The 14,508-nt window shown below is 45.9% G+C and overlaps 3 protein-coding genes across 3 annotated transcripts; all 3 read right to left on the minus strand.

Annotated features, from left to right (window-relative positions):
- Positions 1-1,326: 1,326 nt before the first annotated feature.
- On the minus strand, positions 1,327-1,665 carry LOC132223767 (T-cell leukemia/lymphoma protein 1A-like). The gene has a single exon (XM_059678788.1). The coding sequence runs from the start codon at positions 1,663-1,665 to the stop codon at positions 1,327-1,329; it is 339 nt and encodes a 112-aa protein (XP_059534771.1).
- A 4,480-nt stretch (positions 1,666-6,145) lies between these two features.
- On the minus strand, positions 6,146-6,493 carry LOC132223769 (T-cell leukemia/lymphoma protein 1A-like). Its single transcript, XM_059678789.1, has one exon. It carries the CDS (start codon positions 6,491-6,493, stop codon positions 6,146-6,148), a length of 348 nt encoding a protein of 115 aa, XP_059534772.1.
- A 5,226-nt stretch (positions 6,494-11,719) lies between these two features.
- Positions 11,720-12,061, minus strand: LOC132223770 (T-cell leukemia/lymphoma protein 1A-like). The gene has a single exon (XM_059678790.1). The coding sequence runs from the start codon at positions 12,059-12,061 to the stop codon at positions 11,720-11,722; it is 342 nt and encodes a 113-aa protein (XP_059534773.1).
- Between the last annotated feature and the right edge of the window lie 2,447 nt (positions 12,062-14,508).

Consider the following 14,508-nt stretch of genomic DNA (forward strand, 5'->3'; position numbering starts at 1 on the left):
ATGATCAGCATAAAATACCCATAATCCCCCAAACATTCGTTCTTTTTTTTGAGAGGGTAGTATTGGTTGTCGAACCTCAGGAGATCAAACAATGAGAACTCTGGTCATTGAAATGAAAGCTATTTCCATTGATGTCTTCGAGCCTTGTCTATCGGGGCTGGGTTAATATTTTCAGGCTTAAGGTCTTTTTCTTTTTCTTTCTCTATTTAATATATTTTTAATAGAGTTCCGGAGCATGAATCGTGCACCAGTTTGGGGCCTTGGCCTGTCTTGTGGGGATCGGCCAAATCTGGCTCTCTGACATCCCTCGAGGGGTCCCTGATCAGGAGAGGCCACAGGCTAGGCCAAGGGACCCCACCGTTGCACCATTAGACCTGGGGAGGGACATGGGAGGTTGGCCAGCTGGGGAAGGACCATTGGAAGACGCCAGGGCATGTCCATCCCATCTCACTCAGTCCAGATCAGCCAGACACCAGCAGCAATCTGACCTACCAGTCTGAATTTCTTGTCCCTGGTCGTCAATGCATGTTATAGTGATCAGTTGAGCAAACTTAGTATTTCATTTGCATATTATGCTTTGCTTGGTTGAACAGGTGACCGGTCGACTTGACACTTAGCATATTAGGCTTTTATGATATAGGACTGATTTCATAAATGAAGGGACTGAGAAACATCAATGATGAGAGAGAATCATACATCGGGTGCCTCACGCACAGCCCCTACTGGGGATCGAGCCCACAACCAGAGTGTGTTCCCTTGACCAGAATCAAAACTGGCACCTTCCAGAGTCCACAGTCCAACACTCTATCCACTGAGCCAAACAAGCTAGGGCTCATTGGTTAAATCTTGTCTGTGTCCTGACCAGGAATTGAGCCATGACCTCCGCATTCATAAGTAGTCCCTCAACCACTGAGAAACACCAGCTTGGCTCAAAATGCTTTTATTGATTTGAGAAAAAGGGAGAGAAACAGAGAGAGACAGTGAGACAAAGAGACAGAGAGAGAGAGAAAGAAAGGAGGAGGAGGAGGAGGAGGAGGAGGAGGAGGAGGAGGAGGAGGAGGAAGAGAAGAAGAAGAAAGAAGAAGAGGAAGAAGAAGAAGAAGAAGAAGAAGAAGAAGAACAACAACAACAACAACAACAACAACAACAACAACAACAAAAACAACAAAGAGAGAGAGAGAGAGATCAATGTGCCCTCACCCCAAGGGTGTGGCAGATAGAACAACAGATCTTAGTAAAATGGTGAACAGAACTATACATGTCCCACCGGCAGGCCAGCAGGACTGGGGCTCAGGTTGACAAGAGCCAGGGACCCCATCAGATGTCCTATGAGTTGTCCATCAGCTCAAGTATCATTTCCTCCAAGCCATTCTCCTTGATGTGGTGCACGATGTGCCAAAACCGGCACCTGCAGTCCAGGTACTGGTTGCCAGTTTGGAGCGTCCACAGCAAAGGCATGGTGCTCGAGGACAGCGGGTTGATGGTGAATTCGATATGCCCACTGGGGATGTCTTCCTGGCGCAACCGTACTTGCAGGACACCTCTTGTCTCAATGACGAAATGCAGCCACGTGCGCTGCTTCTCGTCCTGGTACACCGAGGGCCGGCGCATCCTCAGGCCAATGGGGTGAGAGGTGAGGTGCACCTTCAACGGGAGCTCGGCCATGACTCCTCCGTGGTCCCAGGAGCAACAGCCACAGCTTATCTTAGCCTCTGGCTACTTCGGTCCTGGCATCGAAAGACAGGGGATCAGGTCTCCAAATGCATTTTACCTCGGCTTTTATCTTTATGGTTTTTACCATTGTGTTTGTGGTTGCCTTTGGTTTATTTTGTAAATTTATGAATCTCAACTTTTCTTTCTTTTTAGTTTTAGATCTCTCTTCTCAAAAAACCTGTACAAAACATACTTGATGTAAAATATGACTCTATGAAGGTAACATGGTCCTATGTAATTTTAAAAACATTTTTTAAATAAGTTAACATAGAACATTAGGTTCATTTCAGGGGTACACCCCAATGATTACACATTATATAATGCACTAAGAAATCATGCAATTAATCTCATACCCATCTGACAATGTACACCGTTGTTATAATATTACTAGAGGCTCAGTGCACAAAATTCATGCACTAAGGGGTTCCCTCAGCCAACCCTGTGGCCTCTCCCAGTCCAGAACCCCTTGAGGGATGTCCAACTGAAGGCTTAGGCCCTCTTTAGTGCTGCCGTGGAGGCTCCCACTACCTCCCTGTGCTCGGCAGCTGTGAGCCTGGCTTTTGGCTGAGCGGTGCTCCCTCTTTGGGAGCGCACTGACCACCAGTGGGTAGTTCCTGCCATGAGTATATGCCCCTGGTGGTCAGTGCATGTCATAAGGACTAGTCATTCTGCCGTTTTTTGATTTGCATATTAGCCTTTTATTATATTGGATTGACTCAAGGCTCTACTTTCCTGCGCCAGGACTATTCTTTCTTTTTTTATATAGTTTTACTGATTTCAGAGAGAAAGGGAGAGGGAGAGAAAGAGAAGGATCAATGATGACAGAGAATCTAGGATTGGTTTCCTCCTGCATGTCCCTACTGGGGATCAAGACTGTAACCCGGGCGTGTGTCATGACTGGGAATCTAATCAACATCTTCTGGTTCCTAGGCTTAAGCTAAACAACTGTGACATGGCACCAGGCTCTTTTTGTTTCTTTTCTTTTCTTTTTTTCTTAATTAAAGTTTGTACTTGGTTCAACTTTTCTTTCTGTCCTGACAACAACACCTTCTTTCTGTTCATCTCAGACGGAACTCACAAACCATAGAACCACCCACCCCATGCAAATAATATGCTTTATCTTTAACAGCTGGCAGAGGAACAAAGCTAATGTCTGCGTCCAGGTGGGCTTTTTAACAGCCGTCTTGCTTCTCAAGTGCTGGTGAGAGAGGCAAGACCAAAATATTCAGAGACAGACAGACACCTTGGATAGCTGATTGGGAAAACAGGAATCAAGTGACAGGTGAAACAGCAAGTCGGATTCCTGAGGCCTCATAACATCACTCATAGAATGATCTCTCCCTTCCCCAAACCACAGCCATGCTCTTGACAAGAGCAGTATGGTTTTGCTGCTAAACTCACTGCAGTACTCAAAGTGCAAATTCCTACCTCAGGCAAGACTCCATTCCAGTCCTTCCTACTCCTCCTCCCATCCATATTTTTCTTACCTGTTCTTATTGCTCTGAAGGTAAAGCACCGTTCTTCGCTCCTTTCCTCTGTGACCAGTGTCTGCTTCCCCCTGTCACCTGCAGAAGAAAGAACATGACCATGATACACATATTCCCGGATTCCATGTACCAGGAATGTGTCCAGAAAAAACAAGATACCACTGACTCACATCCCAGAAACCAGTCCCTGGAAACAGGTGGTCGTTAGGAAGGAAAGAGGTTTATTTAGGTGCAGGCAACCTGAGAAGATAGGGGACGCTAGTCCCAAAACTCATCTGCACATCTCAGAACAGGCTGAGTCTTTTATAAGGAGGGAGAGGCCAAACAAAGCAAAGAGGTCAGGGGGCGGGGCTTGAGAAGTTCTCTATGTGCCCACAGGCACAGTCCAATCTGATAAGGATCTTGCAAGTGGTCAGGTGATGGTCCAGTGTGTGTCAACCTAGACGTTGTCCTCCTGGTTCTAAGGATGAAGGTCAGGAAATCTCCCAGAACGGGGAAGGTCAGAGTTCATACCTTATGAAATTTGTTCCTAGGATCCTTATACAAACAGGTTGTTTACCTACAAGCGTCATTATTAGTCAGGGTCTGCAGTTACAGGAACAATGTGGAAAGAATGGTGAGGTGAGTTGTAATTCCCATGAATGACATGAATTCATGGAATTACTGTGATATGAATAATGAGATGCTTACTTCTTCTTCAAGGCATTTGCGGCCTTTGAAAAGTCAAATTGGCCCTGGTTGGTTTGGCTCCATGGATAGAGTGTCAGCCTGCGAACTGAAGGGTCCTGGGTTCGATTCCTGGTCAAAGGCACATGCCCAGGTTGTGGGCTTTATCCCATGTGAGGGACTAGCAGGAGGCAGCCGATCCATGATTCTCTCATCAAGGATGTTTCTAACTCTCTCCCTCTCCCTTCCTCTCTGAAATCAATAAAAATATATTTAGAATAAAAAGCGGACACTCTATCCACTGAGCCAAACTGGCTCAGGCGCTAGGTAGTCTTTAAATGACTACCCACCTGGTATGTTAAACAAAAAAAATGATAAACTATTTTAAAACAATGTGCATTCAATCTGAATGCAACACTTGCTTAATCTTTTTTTAAATGTTTTTATTTACTCAGAGAGGAAGGAATAGCGAGAGGGAGAGAAACATCCATGATGAGAGAGAATCACGGATATGCCGCCTCCCCCACAACCCCTACATGCTATTGAGCCCGCAACCCGGACATGTGCCCTTGACCAGGAATTGAACCATGACCTCCTGGTTGATAGGTTGACGCTCAACCACTGAGCCACGCTGGCCGGGCCAGAAGTGCAATATTTTGAATATGAGAAACACACCTTAGAAACACATCCCTCACGATCCCCGGTCCTCAGCCTTAAAGGTCTCAATGTGCATTTGCAAACACTTTCCTGCAAGAGCAGAATTTAATCAGCAGTCAGTGATCTCCTTAATGTATCCATGGATGCCCTGAAATTTAATTCTGGGGCTCACCCTGTGCCCCCCTCCAGCCGCCTCTCTATGGTGCGATGGTAGATGAATTTTATGATCGCTGGGCTTTGTTTGGGGCTGTTTAGTGCTAAACACAACTAAAAACCCAAATGCATCCAGAGCTAGACGCTAAAGCCATACACAGAGCCGGCTCGAGCCTTCAGGAGATGATCCCTGGCATCCCTCTTAATTCCTCAAAGGAAAAGGGATGATCAGCATAAAACACCCGTAATCCCCCAAACATTCTTTATTTTTTTGGAGAAGGTAGTATCCTTTGACCATCCTCAGGAGTTCCAACAATGAGAACGCTGGTCATTGAAACAAAAACTATTTCCAGTGATGTCTTCGAGCCTTATTTACTGGGGATGGGATAATAATTTCAGCCTTAAGGTCTTTTTCTTGTATTTCTCTGTTTAATATATTTTCACTATAGGCCCGGTGCATGAATTCATGCACCAATGTGGTGCCTCAGCTTGGCCTGGGGGATCGGCCGAAACTGGCTCTCTGACATCTCCCGAGGGTTCCAGATTATGAGAGGGCACAGGCCAGGCCAAGGGACACCTCTGGTGCCCCATTTGGTTTGTGGAGGGAAACGGCAGGTTGGCCAGCTGGGGAGGGACCATGGGAGGGTTCCAGGGTTTGTCCAGCATGTCTCACTCAGTTCTGACAAGCCAGACCCCAGCTGTAAGCTGACCTACCAGTCTGAATGTCTTGTCCCTGGTGGTCAATGCATGTCATAAAAAGCAGTTGAGCAACCTTAGTATATCATTTGCATATCATGCATTGATTGGTTGAAGAGATGACAGGTGTACTGGACACTTAGCATATTAGGCTTTTATTATATAGGATTGATTTCATGCAGGAAGGGAGCGAGAAACATCATTGATGAGAGAGAATCATTCATCGGGTGCCTCCTGCACACCCGCTACTGGGGATCGAACCCACAACCAGAGCATGTGCCCTTGAGCAGAATTGAACCTGGGACCTTCCAGAGTCCACAGTCCAACCCTCTATTCACTGAGCCAAACAAGGTAGGGCTCATTGGTTAATTCTTGTCTGTGCCCTGACCAGGAATCGTGCCATGACCTCAAGGTTCATACGTCTTCCCTCAACCACTGAGAAACACCAGATTGCCTCAAAATGCTTTTATTGATTTGAGAGAGAGGGAGAGAGACAGAGAGACAAAGAGACAGAGAGGGAGAGAAGAGGGAGGATGAGAAGAAGAAAAATAGAAGAACAAGAAGAAGAAGAAAAACAAGAACAAGGAGAAGAACAAGAAGAAAAAGAGAGAGAGAGAGAGAGAGAGAGAGAGAGAGAGACATCAATGTGCCCTCGCATTCAGGGGATTGCAGAGAGAACAACAGAGCTTATTAAAATGGTGAACACAATTATACATGTCCCACCAGCAGGCCAGCAGGACTGGGGCTCAGGTTAACAAGAGCCAGGGAACCCATCACGTGTCCTTCGAGTCTTCCATCAGCTCAAGGATCATTTCCTCCATGTCATCCTCCTTGATGTGGTGCACAATGCGCCAGAACCGCAACATGCAGTCCAGGTACTGGTTGCCAGGGTGGATCGTCCACATAAACGGCATGGTGCTCGAGGTCAGCGTGCTGGTGGTGAGTGAGATATGCCCACTGGGGATGGCTTCCTGCCGCAACCGTACTTGCAGGGCACCTCCTGTCTCCATGACTAGATGCAGCCATGTGCGCTGCTTCTCGTCCTGGTACACCGAGTTCCCTAGGATCCTCAGGCAGATGGGGTGCGAGGTGAGGTGCACCTTCGATGGGAGCTCGGCCATGACCCCTCCGTGGTCCAAAGAGCAACAGCCACAGCTTCTCAGCGCCTCTCGCTACTTTGGTCCTGGTATGGAAAAACAGGAGATGGGGTCTCTAAATGCATTTTACCTTGGCTTTTATCTTTATGGTTTTTATGGTTGTGTTTGTGGTTTCCTTTGGTTTATTTTTCAAATTTATATATCTCAACTTTTCTTTCTGTTTTAGCTTTAGATCTCTCTTGTAGAACAAACTGTACAAAACATACATGAATTATAATGTGACTCTGTGAAGGTATCATGGTCCTATAGAATTTTTAAAACATTTTTTTAAATGGCAGTTGCCATACAACCGTAGGTTCCTTTCATGGGTACAACCCAATGATTAGACATTATAAATGGACTAAGAAATCATGCAATTAATCTCATACCCATCTGATACCATACACAGTTATTATAATGATACTGCAGACTCAGTGCACAAAATTCATGTACTTGGGGAGGGGTCACTCCATCAGCCCTGGGGCTTAGCCCAGTTTGGGACCCCTTGAGTGATGTCCAACTGACAGTTTAGGTCGGTTTTAGTGCCACTGTGGAGGGTCCCACCAACCCCTTTGGTTGGCAGCTGTGAGCCTGGCTTTTGGCTCAGCGGTGCGCCCCCTGTGGGAGTGAACTGACCACCGGTGGACAGCTCCTGACATGAGCATCTGCTCCCGGTGGTCAGTGTGTGTCATAGAACCAGGTGTTCTGCCATTTGGTAGATTTACATATTAATCTTTTATTATATAGGATTGCATTGACTCAGTGCTCTACTTTACTGTGCCATGACTATTTTTTCGTTTTTTTCATATAGTTTTACTGATTTCAGAGAGGAAGGGAGAGGGAGAGAAAGAGAAAGATCAATGATGACAGAGAATCAAGAATTGGTTGCCTCCTGCATGCCCCCACCTGGGGATCAAGACTGTAACCTGGCTTGTGCCATGTCTGGGAATCGAATTGACATCTCCTGGTTCCTTGGTTTAAGCTAAATAACTGAGCCATGCCAGCCAAGGTCTTTTCATTTCTTTTCTTTTCTTCGCTTTTCTTTTTTTCTAAATTAAAACTTTGTAGTTGGTTCAACTATTCTTTTTGTCCTGATTACACCACCTTCTTTCTGACCATCTCAGAGGGAACTCACAAAGCATAGAACAAGCAACCCCATGCAAATGATATGCAAATAATATTCTTTACCTTTAACAGCTGGCAGAGAAACAAAGCTAATGTCTGCATCCAGGTGGGCTTTTTAACAGCCGTCTTGCTTCTCAGTTTCTGGAGAGAGAGGCAAGACCAGAATATTCAGAGACAGACAGATACCTGGAATAGCTGATCAGGCAAACAGGAATCAAAGTGACAGGTGAAACAGCATGTAGGATTCCTGAGGTCTCATGACATCACTTATAGAATGATCTCTCCCTTCCCCATACTTTAGCCATGCTCTTGGCAAGAGCTGTATGGTTTTGCTGCTAAACTCACTTCAGTCCACAACGTCCAAACTCCACCCTCAGATCAGACTCTATCTCCAATATTTCCTCCTTCTCCTCCTCCTCGCATCCATCTTTTTCTTACCTGTTCTTTTTGCTCTGAAGGCAAAGCTCCGTTCTTTGCTCCTTTCCTCGGTGACCGGTCTCTGCTTCCCCCTGTCACCTGCAGAAGAAAGAAAATGGCCATGATACGCCTGTTCCAGGGAGTCCATGTACCAGGAATGTGTCCAGAAAAAACAAGGTTCCCCTGACTCACACCCCAGAAACCAGTCCTGTGAGAAATGTGGTGGTGAGGAAGGAGAGGTTTATTCAGGTGCCGGCAACCTGAGAAGATGGGGAAGCTCGTCCCAAAACCCATCTGCACATCTCAGTGCAGGCAGAGGCTTTTATAAGGAGGGAGAGGCCAAACAGAGCGAAGAGGTCAGGGGGCGGGGCTTGAGAAGTTCTGTACGTGCTCACAGGAACAATCCAATCTGATAAGGATCTTGCAAGTGGTCAGGTGACGGTCCAGTGTGCATCATCCTAGCCTTTGTCGTCCTGGTTCTAAGTTTGAAGGTCATCAAATCTCCCAGAACTGGGAAGGTCAGAGTTTATATCTTCTAAAAATAGTTCCTAGGATTCTTATACAAACAGGCTGTTTATCTACAAGCTTCATTATTAGTCAGAGTCTGCATTTACACAAACAATGTGGAATGAATCATGAGGTGAGTTGTAATTCCCATGAATTACATGAATTCATGTAATTAATGTGACATGAGTTCTGAGTTGCTTTGTTCTTCTTCAAGGCATTTCCACCTTTTTAAAAAGTCAAATTGTCGCTGGCCGGTTTGGCTCAGTGGATAGAGTGTCAGCCTTTGAACTGAAGCAACCCAGGTTTGATTCCCGGTCAAGGTCACATCCCCAGGTTGTGGGCTTGATCCCCAGTGAAGGATGTGCAGGAGGCAGCTGATCCATGATTCTCTCATCATGGATGTTTCTAACTCTCTCCCTCACCATTCTTCTCTGAAAAAATAAAATAAAATAATAAACAACTCGCAGCTCAATGACATGGACTGAGGCAAACTCTTTCCAATTAGGAAGGAAAGTTGAATGGGGTCCTAAGGAAATGTCAGACACCTGCCTGTTGGCATTTAGAAGAAAAAAATAAAACAATAACCAAAGGACTTGTATGCATGCATATAAGCATAACCAATGGACATAAGACACTGGGGGATAGGGGTAGCTAGGGGACTGTCTAGGGCGGGGGAAAAAATGGACACATATGTAATACCCTTTGTAATACTTTGAGCAATAAAAAAATAAATAAATAAATTAAATAAATAAATAAAAATAAAATAAAATAAAATATAATAAAATAAATAAGGGAGAAAAAAACATAATTCAAATGTCACCCTCATACTGCTCTCGAAGGAATCGAGCTCAAAAGGGTCACGAGACTGAGTGTCTGCAGTGCAACACATGACAGATCTCAAGGTATGGGCTCTTTTATAAAAAATATATATATTTTTTATTATTTATTTTAGAGAGGAAGGGAGAGGGAGATAGAAACATCAGTGATGATGACAGAGAATCATGGACTGGCTATCTCTTGCACGCCCCGCCTGGGTATCGAGCCCACATCCCAGGCATGTGCCCTTGACTGGAATCGAACCCGGGACCCTTCTGTCCACAGGCCGACGCTCTATCCACTGAGCCAAACCAGCTCAGGCCCTATGTCATCTTTAAATGACTACCGCCCAAGTATGTTAAACCAAAAAAATAATAAACTATTTTAAAGCAATGAGCATGTTATCTGAATGCAAGAATTGAGAATACTTTTTTAAATGATTTTATTGACTGAGAATGGAAGGGAGAGGGATGGAAAGAGAGAAATATCCATAATGAGAGAGAAACAACGATCAGCCGCCTCCCGCACACCCCCTACTCAGATCGAGCCCGCACTTGGGCATGTGACCTTGAACGGGAATCTAACCATGACGTCCTGGTTGATAGGTCCATGCTCAAGCACTGAGCCATGCCGGCTGGGCCGGAAGTGCAATATTTTGAATATGAGAAAAGCAACTTGTATACACGTCCTTCATGTAACCTGGTCCTCAGCCTTAAAGGGCTCAGTTTGCATTTGCAAACACCTTCCTGCAAGAGGAGAATTTAATCAGCAGACTCTGATCTCTTTAATGCAACCATGGATGCCCTGAAAGTGACTTCTGGGTCTCCTTCCAGCTCCGAGTCCAGCCGCATCTCTCTGGTGCGATACTAGATGAATTTTATATTCACTGGGCTTTGTTTGGGGCTGTTTAGTGCTAAACACAACTAAAAACCCAAATGCATCCAGTGCGAGACACTAAAGCCATACACAGAGCTGGCTCGAGCCTTCAGGAGATGAGTCCTGACATCCCTCATAATTCCTCAAAGAAAGAGATGATCAGCATAAAACACCCGTAATTCCGCAAACATTCGTTCTTTTTTTGGAGAGGGTAGTATTGGTTGAGGAACCTCAGGAGATCAAACAATGAGCACGCGGGTTATTGAAATGAAAACCATTTCCAGTGATGTCTTGGAGCCTTGTCTACCCGGGCTTGGCTAATATTTTCATTTTTAAGGTCTTTTTCTTTGTCTTTCTCTGTTTAATATATTTTTACAAGAGGCCCGGTGCACGAATTCCTGCACCAGTGTGAGGCTTCAGCCTGGCCTGCGGTGTTCGGCCAAAACTGGCTCTATGACATCCCCCGAGGGGTCCCAGATTACGAGAGGCCACAGGCCAGGCCAAGGGACCCCACTGGTGCACCATTACATCTGGGGAGGGACACGGGAGTTTGGCCAGCTGGAGAGGGACCATGGGATGAATCCAGGGCATGTCCAGCCCATCTCACTCAGTCCCGATCAGTCCGACCTCAGCAGCAAGTTGACCTACCAGTCTGAATGTCTTGTCCCTGGTGGTCAATGCATGTCATAGTGAGCAGTTGAGCAACCTTAGTATTTCATTTGCATATTATGCTTTGATTGGTTGAACAGATGACTGGTCGACTGGACACTTTGCATATGAGGCTTTTATTATATAGGTTTGATTTCATACAGGAAGGGAGTGAGAAACATCAATGATGATAGAGAATCAAACATCGGGTGCCTCCTGCACGCCCTCTACTGGCGACTGAGGCCACAACCAGAGCTTGTGCGCTTGACCATAATCGAACCTGGGACTTTCCAGAGTCCACGGTCCAACCCTCTATACACTGAGCCAAACAAGCTAGGCTCATTGGTTAATTCTTGTCTTTGACCTCACCAGGAATCGAACTGTGACCTCCAGGTTCATAGGTCATCCCTCAAACACTGACAAACACCAGCTTGGCTCAAAATTCTTTTATTGATTTGAGAGAGAGAGAAAGAGAGAGAGAGAGAGAGAGAGAGAGAGAGAGAGAGACAGAGAGAGACAGAGAAAGAGACAAAGAGACATGAGAGAGAGAAGGAGAAAGGACGAGAAGGAGGAGGACCAAGAAGAGGAAGAGGTGGCGGAGGAGGAGGAGGAGGAGAAGGAGGAGGAGGAGGAGGAGAAGGAGAAGGAAAAGTAGAAGGAGAACAATAAGAAAGAGAGAGAGAGAGAGAGAGAGAGAGAGAGAGAGAGAGAGAGAGAGAGACATCAAGGTGCCCTCACAGCCAGGAGGTGGCAGGTAGAACAGCAGAGGTTATTAAAAAGGTGAACAGAAATATATACGTCCTACGGACCCCAGCAGATGTCCTATGAGTCGTCCATCAGCTCAAGGACCATTTCCTCCAGGTCATCCACCTTGACATGGTGCACGATGCGCCAGAACTGGCCCATGGAGTCCACATACTGGCTGCCAAGGTGGAGCGTCCACATCGAAGGCATGGTGCTCGAGGTCAGAGGGCTGGTGGTGAGTGCGATATTCCCACTAGGGGTGTCGTTCTGCCACAACCGTACTTGCAGGTCACCTTCTAGGTCCATGACGAGATGCAGCCATGTGCGCTGGTTCTCGTCCTCATACACCGATTGCCCACGGATCCTCAGGCAGATGGGGTGCGAGGTGAGGTGCAGGATGATCGACGGGAGCTCGGCCATGACCTATCCGTGGTCCTAGGAGCAACAGCCACAGCTTCTCAGAGCCTCTCGCTACTTCGATCCTGGCATCGAAAGACAGGGAATGGGGTCTCCAAATGCATTTTACCTCACCTTTTATCTTTATGGTTTTTACGGTTGTGTTTGTGGATGCCTTTAGTTTATTTTGCATATTTATAAATCTCAATTTTTCTTTCTTTTTAGCTTTAGATCTCTCTCCTAGAACAAACTGTACAAAACGTACTTAATGGAAAATATATCTCTATGAATGTAACATGGTCCTATGGAATTTTAAAACCATTTTTTAAATGACAGTTAACATAGAACCTTAGGTTCTCCTCAGGGGTACACCCCAATGATTAGACATTATATAATGGACTAATAAATCGTGCAATTAATTTCATATCCATCTGACACTATACACAGTTATTATAACATTACTAGAGGCTCAGTGCATAAAATTTATGCAATCAGGGGGGTCCCTCAGCCAACCCTGCACCCTCTCCCAGTCCAGGACCCCTTGAGGGATGTCCAACTGCCAACTTAGGCCTGCTTTAGTGCTCCCGTGGAGGCTCCCACTAACCCCCTGTGCTCGGCAGCTGTGAGCCTGGCTTTTGGCTGAGCGGCACTCCCCCTGTGGGAGTGCACTGACCACCGGTGGACAGCTCCTGCCATGAGCATCTGCCCCCAGTGGTCAGTGCGTGCCATAGAGTCCAGTCATTCTGCTGTTTGGTCGATTTGCATATTAGCCTTTTATTATATTGATTGACTCAATGCTCTACTTTACTGTGCCATGATTATTCTTTCATTTTTTTCATATAGTTTTACTGATTTCAGAGAGGAAGGGAGAGGGAGAGAAAGAGAAAGATCAATGATGACAGAGAATCACGGATTGGTTGCCTCCTGCATGCCCCCTACTGGGGATCAAGACTGTAACCTGGGCATGTGCCATGACTGCAAATCGAATCGACATCTCTGGTTCCTAGGTTTTGAGCCATGCCTGCCAGGCTCTTTTATCTTCATCACTTTTCTTTCCTTTTTATTTCTTTTCTTTTCTTTTTTTCTTAATTAAAACTTTGTAGTTGGTTCAACATTTCTTTTTGTCCTGACTACACCACCTTCTTTCTGATCATCTCAGGGAATTCACAAACGATAGAACAACCCACCCCATGCAAGTAATATGAAGATAATATGCTTTACCTTTAACAGCTGGCAGAGGAAAAGCTAACCTTAGCGTCCAAGTGGGCTTTTTAACAGTGGTCTTGCTTCTCAGGTGCTGGTGAGAGAGGCGAGACCAAAATATTCAGGGACAGACAGATACCTGGGATACCTGATCGGGAAAACAGGAAGCAAAGAGACAGGTGAAACAGCAAGTGGGATCCCTGAGATCTCATAACATCACTTATAGAATGATCTTGCCCTTCCCCAAACCTCAGCCATTCTCTTGGCAAGAGCTGTATGGTTTTGCTGCTAAACTCACTTCCGTCCACAAAGTCCAAATTCCTCCAACAGATCAGACTCCATACCAATTCTTTCCTCCTCCTCCTCCCCTCCATATTTTTCTTACCTTTTATTCTTGCTCTGAAGGCAAAGCACCGTTCTTTGTCCTGTTCCTCTGTGACTGGTCTCTGCTTCCCATTGTCACCTGCAGAAGAAAGAAAATGGCCATGATACCCATATTCCCAGAAGTCCATGTACCAGGAATGTGTCTAGAAAAAACAAGGTTCCCCTGACTCACTCCCAAGAAACCAGTCCCGTGAGACAGGTGGTGGTGAGGAAGGAAAGATGTTTATTCAGGTGCCGGCAACCTGAGAAGATGGGGGAAGCTCGTCCCTGAACTCATCTGCACATCTCAGTGCAGGCAGAGGATTTTATAAGGAGGGAGAGGCCAAACAGAGCAAAGAGGTCAGGGGATGGGGCTGCAGAAGTTTTCTACGTGCCCACAGGCACAGTGCAATCTGATAAGGATCTTGCAAGTGGTCAGGTGTTGGTCCAGTGTGCGTCATCCTAGACTTTGTCCTCCTGGTTCTATGGTTGAAGGTCATCAAATCTCCCAGAACTGGGAAGGTCAGACTTCCTATCTTCTAAAATTAGTTCCTAGGATCCTTATACAAACAGCTTGTTTATCTACAAGCTTCATTATTAGTCAGAGTCTGCATTTAAAAGAATAATGTGGAAAGAATGGGGAGGTGAGATGTAATTCCCACTGTGACAGGAATGCTGAGATGTTTCAAGGCATTAACACTCTTTGAACAAGTCAAATTGGCCAGTTTGGCTTAGTGGATTGAGTGTTGGCCTGGGAATTTAAGGGTCCTGGGTTCGATTTCCAGTTAAGGGCACATGCCCAGGATGTGGGCTTAATCCCCAGTGAGGGACTTACAGGAGGCAGCTGATCCATGACTCTCTCATCATGGATGTTTCTAACTCTCTCCCACTCCCTTCCTCTCTGA

This window comes from Myotis daubentonii, chromosome X (assembly GCF_963259705.1).
Source record: "Myotis daubentonii chromosome X, mMyoDau2.1, whole genome shotgun sequence".
NCBI lineage: Eukaryota > Metazoa > Chordata > Mammalia > Chiroptera > Vespertilionidae > Myotis > Myotis daubentonii.

Excerpts from the sequence above, each read along its gene's own strand:
- LOC132223767 (XM_059678788.1), bottom strand. The coding sequence starts at position 1,665 with ATGGCCGAGCTCCCGTTGAAGGTGCACCTCACCTCTCACCCCATTGGC.
- LOC132223769 (XM_059678789.1), bottom strand. The coding sequence starts at position 6,493 with ATGGCCGAGCTCCCATCGAAGGTGCACCTCACCTCGCACCCCATCTGC.
- LOC132223770 (XM_059678790.1), bottom strand. The coding sequence starts at position 12,061 with ATGGCCGAGCTCCCGTCGATCATCCTGCACCTCACCTCGCACCCCATC.